Source organism: Phyllostomus discolor, chromosome 15, assembly GCF_004126475.2.
Source record: "Phyllostomus discolor isolate MPI-MPIP mPhyDis1 chromosome 15, mPhyDis1.pri.v3, whole genome shotgun sequence".
NCBI lineage: Eukaryota > Metazoa > Chordata > Mammalia > Chiroptera > Phyllostomidae > Phyllostomus > Phyllostomus discolor.
This window is the reverse complement of record NC_040917.2, coordinates 2597360-2611265: the sequence shown is the minus strand read 5'-3', so window position 1 is coordinate 2611265 and position 13906 is coordinate 2597360. Positions and strand designations below refer to the sequence as shown.

The following is a 13906-nucleotide window of genomic DNA, read 5'->3' as shown; positions in this document are numbered from 1 at the left end:
GACACGAACATGGATAATTTTCATTAACAGAGTGTTACTGGAAATGCAGATTTAAAGGCATTTTAAATGAGGACCGAGCTGATAGTACAGGACATATAGAGGGATATCATGTCATTACAAATAGCTAAATATTTATTGACAAGTGTTATTGAAAATAGAAACTTTAATGATTCTGCAGGTAGAAATCAAGGGAAATAAGGCACATGTCATCACAAATGGGCAGACAGGAATTGTGGTTTTCCACATGCAATGTCCCTTTATTTTAAAATACAGCAGTATCTATGTTCTAGAAATCATTTTAGAGGTTGATTCCACAACAGCCCCACCTGTTGTTTGGCTCATGTCCTCTAAGAAGCTGAGGACATGGGATAACAAACTGATTCCGACACACAGGTTGGACCAAGACCCCTGTCCAATTCTATCTCATCATTTCCTTACTTATAATCATTCTTCACATTTTGTGTTCACCAGGTAGTTACTCATAAGGAATCATTACCTCACTTGTTTTTTGTTTTTTTTTTTTTTTCTAATTTTGATGACCGTTAATTGGAATAGGTACTCGGACTCTATTTTATGTTATGCTTGCCAGCTGACAAATGACAATTCATCCCTGCCTCTACTCCATCTTTCTCACACATGAATTCTGATAATAAAGATTCTGCCTTCCCTTTAGGTGCCACTGGGGACTGAAACCACACAAGCCCATGTAAGTAGTATCTCCCTCTCCCACAACCTTGAGAAAATAAAGCACTGAGCCAGCCTCCATTTCCAGCTCTATCAAAGCTCATCTGACTTGCTGTTTGTCCTTTCCCCTTCCTCCCAGATATTTCACTCTGCGTGTAATGAATGCTACATGTCCCCTTGGTGAGTATGTTTTCACCAGCATGGGCATCCACAGCAACCTCTCATGGGTCCCTCTGCTTCTATGTGGTGTCACCTCCCCTTGGTGCGTGAGAATGTTGCCAAGTCAATGACTGTCACCACCAGACATATTTCCCCTCTGGTGTTGGGTCCATATGCAGTTTCTGGTTCCCACTGCCCAGCAGGCACGTGTCCTCCTGATGGCCAGCTTGGACACTAAGCTGAACCAGGGCAGGGTTCACTACTGCCTCCAACAGAGCTTCTGCTTAGATTCAGCAGATGTGGGTCAGAGGGTCTGATGATTCATTGGAATTGTGCACAAGGGTGATTGAAGAGACTGTTTAATGGCCATGTGATAATGTTGTCTACCTTGACAATAGCATTTTCTAACACAGAGAGTTCAGAAGTGAGCTCAGATTAAGGGACCAGAGAAGTTTCCTGAGGGGAATTGTTAAAGGAAAAGGAAAATAGACAAGAAACCCACCCAAACCGCCAACTTCACCTGCACCTGGAATGGTCATTGTGTTCAGGGAGGTAGGAGCACCCTGGTGGTCCCAACACCTCCTGCAGTGAGGAGGTTTGTGTCTGCACTCACACAGACACCCCTCACTGTGTCTGTCACACAGTAATACACAGCTGTATCCTTAGTTCTCAGGCTGCTTATTTGCAGGTTACAGCCTCTTCTTGCCATTGTCTCTGGAGATGGTGAATTAGCCTTTCACAGAGGTGGCATATTATGTGGTAGTAGCATTCACATTAATATCTGAGGCCCACTCCAGCCCCTTCCCTGGAGATGGGCAGAACCAGTTCATTTGGTAGCTGCTGCAGCTGGACAGGGAGGCCATGCAGGATAATTTCAGAGTCCCTCCAGGATGCACCAAACCTTCTCCAGACTACACCTATTACACCTAACACTGGGCACCTTCAAACACAAAGATGTCAGGTCAGTAAACTGTCACCCCTCCACTGTTTCTCTCAGTCATATCCACTCACACACTCAGTGCTTCTTGTCCTCATAAATTACCTCTTAAAATGGAAGCAAGAAAAGTCCAGATGAGCCCATACTCCATGCTGTGTGAGCTATATACTATCCTGACCAGGGACTGGAAACACATTGGAATCCCAGGCTGGCCTTATGTGCCAGAGCTTCAGGGTAGGGGCTAGGGTGCTATTCATGAGTAGACATGACTTGTTTACGTGTTCTCCTACTACACACACAGTTCCGGGTTGGGAGACCTGCAGAGAAGACAGTGCCTCCGATGCAGGTGCAAGTCTCCTGTGGACTCTGGTCATGATAGAATTTCAATACATAAACACAGAATTCTGAACCAGCATGGGGTATGTCCAGGTGACCATGTCTGGTGTAAGTAAGCCCAGAAACTGGCCCTTTGCCCTCCTTCCTGGTCCCACTTCTCCCCTGAAACTAATCCAGGGAAGACTGGAGCATGCCCATCTAGGCCATAGGGGCCCTTTTCTATATGAAATAATGAGGGAGTGCCTGTGTCTAGTGTTACCTACATTCCAGTTCTGGACACAAGTGCACATGTGGGAAAGAGAACACGGGCTCACATCTTGTAGGAGGGGGATCAGTTTACACAGTGGTGGTGGTGCCCTCTGACCTGAATGTCTCTGGCTTCCTGACCTTCAAAGACACAAAGCAGACACAGTGTTGAGGGGGTGCTTTTCTATTATTAGACTCAGAGTGACAGAGAAAGTACAAATTCACAGAACTTATGGAGAAACTATCCATTTAAAACAACTGGAAGGGCCATTTTTAGAGGGTTTCACAGCATAGACACTTATCAAAAACTTTAATAAGTAATAGAAAAAAATAATTAGTGAAATAAAAGTGAATCATAATACTTACCATCAGTAAGATTGACTTCGGTTGTCTGAATTATGCTTGGTTCTGTGAATCCTAAATGGAGACACAAGGAGATGAGACTCCGGGAGAAGGAAGTGATGCGACCACTGACCTCAGGTGACCTGTTCATGGCTGTGGATAATGAGGAAGAGGCCATGGGACAAGAATTTAGTTCTACATTCTGGAAAATGCAAACTCCCTGTCTGAGACTGTTCAGACAGCATACTATAGAATAGTATATGAAATGGAGAAGACAAATACCTTATATGTACAACCCATGGACCTGAACTGGGGTGGAGGCGATTCAGGATTGTAGGGGGATGCAAGGTGGAGGGAAATAACAGGGTTAAAAAATGGGACAGTTGCCCTGGCTGGCGTAGCTCAGTGAATTGAGATTGGGCTGCAAACCAAAGTGTCGCAGGTTCAATTCCCAGTCAGGGTACATGCCTGGGTTGCAGGCCACAGCCCCCAGCAACCGCACATTGATGTCTCTGTCTCTCTCTGTCTCTCTCTGTCTCTCTCTCTCTCTCCCCCTTCCTTCTATAAAAATAAATAAATAAAATATTTTTAAAAATGGGAGAGTTCCAATAGCATAATTAATAAATATAATTTTAGAAATATGCTATTTTAAGTATTGATCAGTATAATTTATTGTTGATCAATATAGTAAATCACTCTTTCAGTTACTCATCTCATATTCATTTCTCCTTTCTGACAATAGTCTTAATCACTTTACACCTGCATTAATACTGGCTTATTTGCTGTTGATAGTGTGATTGGGGGTGGAGGTAATCTTTGTGAGTGTGCACTTGTTTCCTGGTCTGTGTGGTTTTGTCCTGTCAGTGTTAACAAAACTCTTCAGAAGATGTGGTGGGTGGAGTGACACTTAGTCAGCCAGCTGGAGAGAAGCACCCACACAAGGCTGACAGTGATCAGAAGGGAGAGAGGAGGGGATAAAGGAGGAAAAGGCCAAAGGGTTTACAGGAGCATTTATAAAGGACACAGGGACAACAACAAGGGGGTGGAACTGGGGGAAGGAGGTGGGGAGGACTGGGGTAATGGGGAGGGTTGGGGGAAAGGCATAAAACTGTACTTGAAAAACAATTAAAATTGTAATAAATAACTAAATAAATTTAGCTCTAAAAAAAAGAAAAATGACTCAATGACAACCAAACCCCAACTACAACTAGAAAGCTGACATAACTGGCAGAAAGGGCACGCAAAGAGCATCAGGCTGAGGAGATCAAGGTAATGCACCACTGAGTCCCACACATATCCTACAATAGAAGGTCACAACACATAGTCAAGGAGACAAAACAGGTATTTAACAGAAATTAATGCACAGCTGTGTCCTCAGCTCTCAGACTGCCCAGCTCCATGCCAGCTGTGCTCATGGCTGTGTCTGTGGTCATGGTGACTCTGCCCAGGGAACTCTGTGTATAGATTGCAGCACTATGTTGAGGGTCAACAGGCCCCATACACCCTGCTCTTTTCCTTGGGCCTGTCTTCCCCAGTGCACAGCTCAGCTGGTGAAGGTGTGTCCAGAAACCTTGCAGGGGACCTTCACCAAGGCCACAGGTGTCCTCACTTCAGCAACTGCCTGAACTGGATGTACCTGGGAGTGGACACCTGTGCAGAGTGATCAGGGGTGGCTTGAAATCTCCTTTCCCTGTCTCTGGCCCCCTCCTCAACCCAGAAATTGGGATTCTCCTTACCTCTGGCAACTGCCTTCAGGAAGAGGGCTCTCCAGCTCCAGTCCAGGGTGAGGGGCTGTGAAGTCAGCACTTCTGTGGAGGATAGTATTTGTGAATGATGCTCAGGGCACAATCATACCCACATTCAACCTAGTCTACCTCTTCTCATTTGCATATGCCTGGAGAAGATTGATTCATAATTGAAGACTTGACTCCACCTGAGAGAAGGTAGAGGACACAAGGAAAATACTTCCAGGGTGTCTAAGGGTCCCAGTCCTACACAGAGTTGTAGAATATTGGTCCCCTGCCAGATCTCTGAGCTCTGTGCTGATACAGCTCCTCCAACTGAGGAACAAGCTCCCACAGGACATGCTCCTCATTGTGAACCCAGCTTTGAGAGACATGCATACCTCCTGGACCGATTCTGGGCTTTAATGTCTGAATGTCTTCTTCCTGGATCAGTGTGTCTTCAAAATTCTCCACCCAGCGAGTTAATAAGACCGACTCTGTTCATGGTTTCTTACAGTCCAGATATAAAGAAGCCTGACAACCATTGACTCTGGTTCTCATGTGTCATGGAGTTTGGTGAAGGCCCTGGTAGAATAGGATATGTACAGTCACCACATGATTGATTCTCCTTTCAGAGTTTTTTTATAAAAAGAAAAGGATGCAGCCCCTCACAGGAAACTTCTTTCCAGCAATCCCTGCACCTGCTCCTGGGGCAACTTCTCTGAACTTCTGGATCCCGCACACTCCTAATGTCATCTCTGCACCACGCTGGGGAGGTTCCTGCCAGGGCTCACAGAGCATGAACTTCTCAGCATCGATGGTTCAGAATGAACTGTTGTGCCCTGCCTTCCAGAAACTTCCTCAGAGATACTGTGTGTTTAATTCTCTGGGCACAGAGAACAGACCTTACTAAACCCCAGTGACTCTGGGGAATCCCATAGCCAGGGCTCTATGAAGTAATCAGAAAGCCCTTTCCCTGGACCTGCCAGATGCATGACACAGACACCCCTGAGCCCTGAAACTCATGAGGGATTTGGGGACCTCTGATGTCCTCAGGTTCCTTTTGGGGAAGGTCCCATCTGAGTGTCCCTGCATGTGGCCCAAATCCCACTGCACTTCTACTGCTCAGTGAATGACAAGCACATGGTGTGATGATTTTCATGGAATGCACTCCAGGTCTCCCTTCATTGTTGTACCTATCACTTGGGCAGTGTCCCAGTGAATTCTAAGTCATGGTATGTCTTTCTAGGTGAGGTCATCTCTGTGTGTGACACTCTAGTATTTAGTTTATTCTTGGTGCTCCATCCATATGAATATCTTCCCTTCAGACCATGCACCCCATGGACCTCAGGTTCCACATCCCACGTGGAGACAGACTCACTGCTCAATGACCTACAGCTGCACCTCTCAGCCCCTGCAGGAATCACCATCTCCTCCTGCACCTGTGTTTCTTGTTCAACCCTCATGGAGTATGCACACTGATCAAGGCATCAGGGATAATAATTCAGACACCATTGGTCATTACGCAGACTGCCTTTCAAAGGAGATACTCTCTATGGTCAGACATGGAGGAGCAGTGGTAATGTTCCCCATGTGGTCTCCATGTCCTCCAAATCCAGCAGCCCATTAGCCACTGAGTTCTCACTTAGTTCTGGGGACCCACAAGAGCATCTGCTTCAGTGCTCACTGTCTGGGAAATGTCACAGGTGGCTCCTTTGGAGGAAACACTGACAGAGTTCCCACTGTTTTGGGACCATGGATCAGTGCTGGATTAACAAGCATGTGTCAGTTGCGTGTGACAACACATGCTTTAAGTGACTGCACATCTCTCCCCTATGTGGGTCTTGTTATCATAATACAGTATCAACTGGAACCTGCATCAAGAAACATTCTTGCTAAGAAAATGTCCACAGTAATCTTACAAATTGAATAAATCTCTGTTATTTCAGTAAATGTCCATCATGAGCTTTTCCACAAGAAAATAAGGTGAAGTTGGTTATTATGCAAGATCAAGATGGAGAACATTCATTTGCAAGATCGATCACTGAGAACCTGAATCCTGTGGTGTGTTGTCAGCTTTGTCTGCTGAGGCTGTCTCAGTGAGCTCTGATGCCATGCAGTTCTGCTCTGTCCATCCTCAGTGAACTTTCCTGAGTCTTCATGAAGCTCTGGAATTTTCAATGGGCCTCACAGGTCTAGGGAGCAGGGACTGTGTTACATAACACCTTTGCAAATTAATGCCACATTAATTAACACCATCCTCCTGTTCATTCACTGAATGAGTGATATTGAAATTTACATTTATATGGAATTGATGCTCATAGTACAGACTGTGAGATTCCCCAAAGTCCATGAGCTGTGGTTTCAGTCAGAAGACCCAGGAGAGCTGTTCCTGTCACTCAGCCTGGTCTATAGGCTGACAACCAGGGTGCCCAGGGCAGGAGGAGACCTCTGTCCCAGCTCTAGAATCCAGCACACAGGGGGGGAAGGGGTTAATTTTCCCTCTTCAGTTTGTTTCAGCCAGTTCCTTAGTGGAATGAAGGGTGTCTGTTCTCACTGGGGCAAACAGTCTGCTTTTCTGAGCCACCATCTCAAAGGTAAGTTCACCTGTAAACACACTTGGACAAACCTGTGTATAACTATCAGCCAAATGTTTGGGCACTTTGTGATCTAGTCAAACTAACACAAATCCAACAGTCACAACAGAAGGGGAAGAGTTCCAAGTAAGAGATAATATGCATCTGCCCAATGCATGTAGACAGAGGTGAACCAACCACTTTAGACTCATTGTGGTGAATGCTTTCTTAGGCACCTACATGTTGAATGTCAGGTGAAGAGGAAGCTCCCTGCCAGAGATGAAACAGAATCTTAATTAACCTCCTTGTGTACTGTATCTGAAGAACCTGTGGGCCCTGAGCACCCCCTGGTGTTTACATCTCCTCCTGCAGGGAGGTTTTTGTCTGAGTTCACACTGACTTCCCCTCTCTCTGCCTTTCTCACAGTAATAACAGCGGGGAGTCCTAGGCTCTCAGGCTGTTCCTTTGCAGGTAGACGGTGCTTTTAGAATAATCTCCTGAGATGATGAATCTGCCTTTTACAGACACAGCATGTTCTGTTGTGTGATTTTTAGCTTTGTTTCTAATAAAACCTATCCACTCCAGTCCCTTTCATGGAGCCTGGAGGATCCAGTTTATATGAGTCACTGAATGTGAATCCAGAACCTTTGCAGGAGAGTCTCAGAGACCCTCCAGGCTGCCTCAGGCACCCACCAGACTCCACCAACTGCACCTCATATTGGACACCTGTGTACAAGAGATTTTCTTTTTTGTTTGTTTGTTTTAAAAAATAATCATTTTTTATTCTTTTTAAGATTTTATTTATTTATTTCTAGAGATGGAAGGGAGGGAGGGAGGGAGGGAGAGAGAGAGAGAGAGACCAATGTGTGGTTGCCTGGGGCCATGGCCTGCAACCTAGGCATGAGCCCTGACTGGGAATTGAACTTGCAATGCTTTGGTTCACAGCCCACGCTCAATCCACTGAGTTATGCCAGCCAGGGCACAAGAGATTTTCATTAATAGTGGACACACATGCACATGCACACAGAATGCCCCAGTCTGTCTGTAATGTTACTACGTAAAAGCATCAGAGCAAGTGCCCAGCTCAGCTCAAACTTTATGGTGGTTTTTCTGGGTTAACTTGCTACAGTGAATGGAAACTACTGAGACCCAGGGGTTTGAGCTGCTGTCCCTGAGGTGCAGGGGCAGCACCTAGTTTTGGTTTATCTGTAAGTGGTGATGCCCATTTCATGCACTTCTCCCTTTAGTGTCAATAAGTCAAGTGCCTTGGTGATGGTCCCCACTTGACTAGAGGGAAAAGCACACTCATTGTGACAGTGCAGGATTTGATGAGGGACTGGTTAGTCTGAGTGCTGCAGAGATATTCTTGTTGTTGCTAATTTCTAACTTTAGTCATTTTAACACAATTTAATCTAAGGCAACATTCCTCATGCACAGTGTTTCATGCTGTTCACCTCTGCATAAATTCCATGTGTGACCTTGTCCATGTGTCAACACACATAGAGAGGTTCATCCCCATCATCACCCTTCTTGGCTGAGGGCAGTGGGCACTACAAGGGCTGCTCTCTTGTTCTTTCAAGACAGAATCTCTGCCCACTTTTCATCTGTGTCCTGAGAATCCATCATCATGGAGAAAGAGTGGGGAGAAGGAAGAATTGCGTGCAGAGAATTTTACCTGCTCTGGACACTTTCTGCTCTCATTTTCTCCCTCCCCCTACACCAAGTGCTTACTGACTATCACCTCAAATGACCAATGAGCACACAGCACAGCAGTCACTATTCTGTAACGTGCTGCTATGATCCAAATGCCACACCTCTTTATTATACACAGTCTCTGGGAAGATTGAAAACTTGACATGATTAGTTAAACTGATAAAACCTAAGTGAATACTGAACCCATTTGCCAAAGCTCTTTCTGAGTGAGTTTAATGTGATGCCTTCAAGATCACATCACCCATGGCCCTGTGACACGGTGACAGGGAGGACCATGTATTTATGGATTTTACCTCCATTGGGGCCTGGATTTTGTCCCATGCTGATGTGGTAAATAATAAAACTGTTCATGGATTATACCCACTTTTAATGATGTCTTCCTGCTACATCTGTTTAGGAGCCTCCCATGACCTTCAGCTAGGAAATTTTGCCTTTGGAAGAAAACAACTGAGAAAACTTACCCTTGAATATCACTGGAATGACACTCAAGCTCTAATTTTCACAACAAATACAGCAGGGCAACCGCAGGGAGTCAGCCCTTGTGGTCATCTAGCACTAGTCTGTTCTGGGTGCTGTAACAAAGTACCAATAAGAGAAATTTATTTCTCACAGACCTGGGTGTGAAAAATCCAGGAATAGGTGCTGACATTTTTGACTACTGGTAAGAATACCTCCCTCGTGGTGGTTGGCTGTAATTTCAGAGGGTGGAAGGGGAAAGGCAGTTTCCTCAATCTTTTATTATAAAAGTACTCATCCTGTTCAAAAGAACTCCACCCCAGGACTGCTATTTGGCCCAAGGCCCCACCTCCTAACACCATCATATGGGCCATGGATTTTAACATGGGAGTATGTGAGCAACACAAACAGCAACCATAGCAACAACAAATGAATCAAAACATGATCCCACCCAGTTGCAAAGCTTCTCCAGCAGACCTCCCCAAACTGAGGATGTGCATTATCCTGTAGAAGCTTCTCATCTTTGGAAGCAGAGAGATGAAGCAAGTCCTTAAGAACAAGCTCAAGTCCCTGCAGCGTGGACAGGTTCCACCCTAGAAATTGAACTAAGACTTCCATATAATTTATTAATGATCCCTTTATCGCTTACACATGGGCATCATCCTCACTTTCTATGAACTAAATTTGTTTTATACCTGTAATGTTCGGTAGCTCTGTGTTCTCACTCATGCCTCCTTGGTGTTCGGTGGAAAAGTGGTCAGGCTCTAGTGTTTCAGGTGTGATGCTGACATGTTAAGATTCACCTACCTCTCCCCACCCTGCAGACACATGGTAGTGAAAGCAAGGATTCTCCCTAGTTTGCTGCAGGTGGGAGGCTGGATCAACACAATCCCCTCCTGTGAGCAGGACCCTCCTCCATCTTCTCAGGGATAAACAATAAGGCCTGAGCCACTTCTTACCTGACGTGATCCAATAATTCCTGACTCACTGAAAAGTCTGCCCTGCTCTCAACAGACTCCTCAATGAAGTGGCAAGCATTTCCATAGTCCCCCTGTGTGGGAGACACCCTAGACCTCCACACCAAGGACTAGTGGGGGACCCACTACCTCTGCATGATGGCCACTGCTGTTGGGGTCATGGCCAAGAAGTCAAGTCAATGAATGTCCCCACCAAAGTTTGTGTCCTTGAGGTTGTATTCATACACCTCTGGTGCCTGCTGTCCAGCATGCATGTGTCCTTCTGCTGACCCGCTTGGACTCTGAGCTTTGTGGGGTTCCTGTGCTCTTGGATCCTGCAAAGACTTTGGTTGGACTCAGCTGATGAAGTTTGGGAGGTTTGGTCATTCATTAGGATGGGAGGAAGCAAACACATGTGACTCTCTGACTTGGGGCATGTGAGAATGGTTTCCTCCTATGACAACAAGCCTCTGTAACTCAGACACTGAAGAGGTCAGAGCAGAAGTACGAAGGGAGGGAGGCTCCCAGGGGGAAACTGTTGTGTGGAGAGTCAACCCCACACCTGCCAGGAAAGCAGCCCTTAAACTGCATCTGCAGCTGCTCCCAGGCTGATGACTGTGCTCAATGTACCCGCATTGCCCCCTGGTGTCTAGAGAGTCCCCTGCAGCCCAGCCGTCTTGTCTCCAGGGAGGTTTAGGCCTGGGCTCACCCTGACTTCCCCTCACTGTGCCTCTGGTACAGTAATACACGGCCGTGTCCTCTGTTTTCAGGTTGGTCATTTTAAGAGAGACTGTGTTGGTAGGGTCGTCTCTGGAGATGGTGAATCTTCCCTGAACTGATGGAGCATACCACTGCTTTGTTCCAGATGGTTGACTAACTTCTGCCACCCACTCCAGCCCCTTCCCTGGAGCCTGGCGGACCCAGTGCATGCTGTAGTTAGGGAAGGTGAATCCAGAGTCTTTGCAGGACAGGCTGAGAGACCCTCCGGGTTGCACCAAGCCTCCCTCAGACTCCACCAGCTGAACTTCTCTCAGGACACCTGCAAACAGAGAAAAAGACTGAGAACAGCCCCTGAGGAGCAGTCTCAGCTGATTCTGATGCAAGGGGACGCACCTTTGACAGTGATGAGGAGGGAAGCCCAGAGGAGTGCAGACCCCATGGTGTGGACACAGAGGATGGACTCACACGGGAGGGCTCCTCACAGGGCGGTGCAGGTGCAAGAGATGAGCTGGTTTTCATGACTTGGGGAGGGTCCACATTTGCATGTCTTTCCTTGTGTTCATGTCTGAACTGTCAGCAAGGCTCCTCCTCCCTGTCTTGGATGCTGGTGGGGGGTCCGGTGGACAAGGATGTCTGTTCCTGGACTGAGAGGCACTCTGCAGGTCTGAATATTCCAGTTCTTTGTCCATGTTTGCCAATAAAACCACTCAGGGGATGAACTGAGAGAGAACTGTTGTGGCAATAGTGTCACCTAGTGGTGGGTCTGAGCTACATAGTTTGATGACACTGGTCTCTACCAGCGTCCTACAAGGCCCACTGTCTGCCACATGGCAGTCACCTCTGGCATGTTTGAAGTGGTGGCAGCTCTGATCCCTCTGCTTTCTCATCCACAGGCAAGTCTCTGCAAGGACACCCTCAGTCTAAAGACCCATAGAGTGGGGATGAACGTGAGGGACATACACCTTCCTCAGTGCCTGGAACACAGACGTTCAGTGCCAGCTCCTCAGCTCTCAGGTAGGTGATGCCTGTCACCTGATCTGCTGCCCCCACTCACACATACAGTTGTCCCTCATGTGACACACCAGGGACTTTGTGACTCTGAGGTGGGGCCCCTTCATGGCAGTTGTCAGTAGAGCTGCAGAGTGAATGCTGAGCCCAAGGGAAAAACTCACTCTCCACAGAGGGAAGTTCCCTGCCCAGGAACCAGGCCCCTTAATACAGCCCCTGGGAGCTGCCCTCCTGAGACCCAGGGTCACTGACCTGCAGTGTGGTGCCTGAGGACACATCAGTAAGTGCAGTGGAGAGAACTGCACAGCTCTGTCCTCCTCACACTGGCACACGGATGATGTGGCCTCACTTGTTGTACTTCTGTCTGAAAAGTAGATTTGAGGTTGAATGTCAAACCAATGTGTGAACTCCATAAAAGGACACAAGCTCTGTTAGATATTTTCACCACTGATATTAACAGCATTACCCACCTTGGAGGCAGAATGGTCTCTGTGAGACCTCACCTCTGGTTAGAGAAGAAACACCTGCTGCAGGCCTGCTATGCCACACCTGGGACAGGTGACCCACTATCACCCCAGTGCCCTCCCCACTGCACTGAGGGATTTAGGTTTATTTGTTTTACTCATTTATGTTTTAATTATTTTATTGTTGTTCAAGCACGCTTGCCAGCATTTAGCCACCACCTTCGCCCACCAGAGCCACCCCAACTTCCCTCCCCTGCTTCCACCCCCTTGATTTTGTCCATGTGTCCTTTATAGATGTCCCTGCAATCCCTTCCCCCTCCCTGGGTTATCTCCTCCCACCTCCCCTCTGGTTACTATCAGTTAGTACTTAATTTCAATGGCTTTCCCTAGATTTTACTTGCTTATTTGTTTTGTTGATTAGATTTCACTCAAAGCTGAGATCATATGGTATCCATCCCTCACTTCCTGGCTCATTTCACTTAGCATAATGCTCTCCAGTTCCATCCATACTGTCCCAAAGCATAGGGGCTGCTTCTTTTTTCTGCTACGTAGTATTCGATCGTGTACATGCACCATTGATTTTAGACCCATTAATTTATTGATGGTTATTCAGGTTATTTCCAGTACTTGGCTCTTGTAATTGTGCTGCTGAGCATTGGGGTGCATAGGTTCTTTTGGATTGGTGTTTCAGGGTTCTTAGAATATAGAATCAGCAGTGGAATTGCCAGGTCAAAAGTCAGTCCCATGTTAAGCTTTCTGAGGAAATTCCATACTGTTGTCCACAGTGGCTGCACCAGTCTGCATTCCCACCAACAGTGCACTAGGGTTCCATTTTCTCTGCATCCTCTCCAACACTTGTTCTTTGTTGATTTGTTTATGATGGCCATTCTCACAGTATGAAGTGGTATCTCATCGTGCTTTTAATTTGCATCTTCCTGATGACTAGTGATGTTGAGCATCTTTTCATATATCTCTGGGCCTTCTGTATGTTGACTGTGGGAAGTGCGTCTTCAAGTTTGTGCCCATTTTTTTTAAGATTTTATTATTTATTTATTTATTTCTAGAGAGGGAAGGGAGGAAGGGAGGAAGAGAGAGAGAGAAACATTAATGTGTGGTTGCTGGGGGTTATGGCCTGCAACCCAGGAATGTACCCTGGCTAGGAATCGAACCTGGGACACTTTGGTTCCCAGCCCGCTCTCAATCCACTGAGCTACGCCAGCCAGGGCCCCCGTTTTTAATTGGGTTGTTTTTCCTCCTGGAAGGGAGTCATGTGAGTTCTTTATAAATTTATGGAGCCAAACACCTGCCCGAGGTATCATTAGCTGAAGAGTTGACCCCACCTGAGAGAAGGTATAAGACACAGGGCCATGTTCGGTGGAAGACTCAGGGTCCAAATCTCAATTAGTGTTGTAGGATATATTTCTCCTGTCAGGTTCCTGAACTCTGTGCAGATATAGCTAATCCAACCAAGTAACAATGCCCGATAGGACCTGGTCCTCATTGTGAATCCACATGTGAGGGACATGGAGACAACCTGGAAGAGTTCTGGACCTGAATGCTAAATGTCTTGTTCCTGTACCAGTAT

At 46.6% G+C, this 13906-nt stretch overlaps 1 gene segment (V, D, J or C); it reads right to left on the bottom strand.

Moving 5' to 3' along the window:
• Window positions 1–10275: 10275 nt before the first annotated feature.
• LOC118498331 lies at window positions 10276–11325 on the bottom strand. The segment is given in 3 exon segments: window positions 10276–10298; window positions 10692–11168; window positions 11243–11325. Coding segments are annotated over 3 exon segments (546 nt in total).
• Window positions 11326–13906: the final 2581 nt, after the last annotated feature.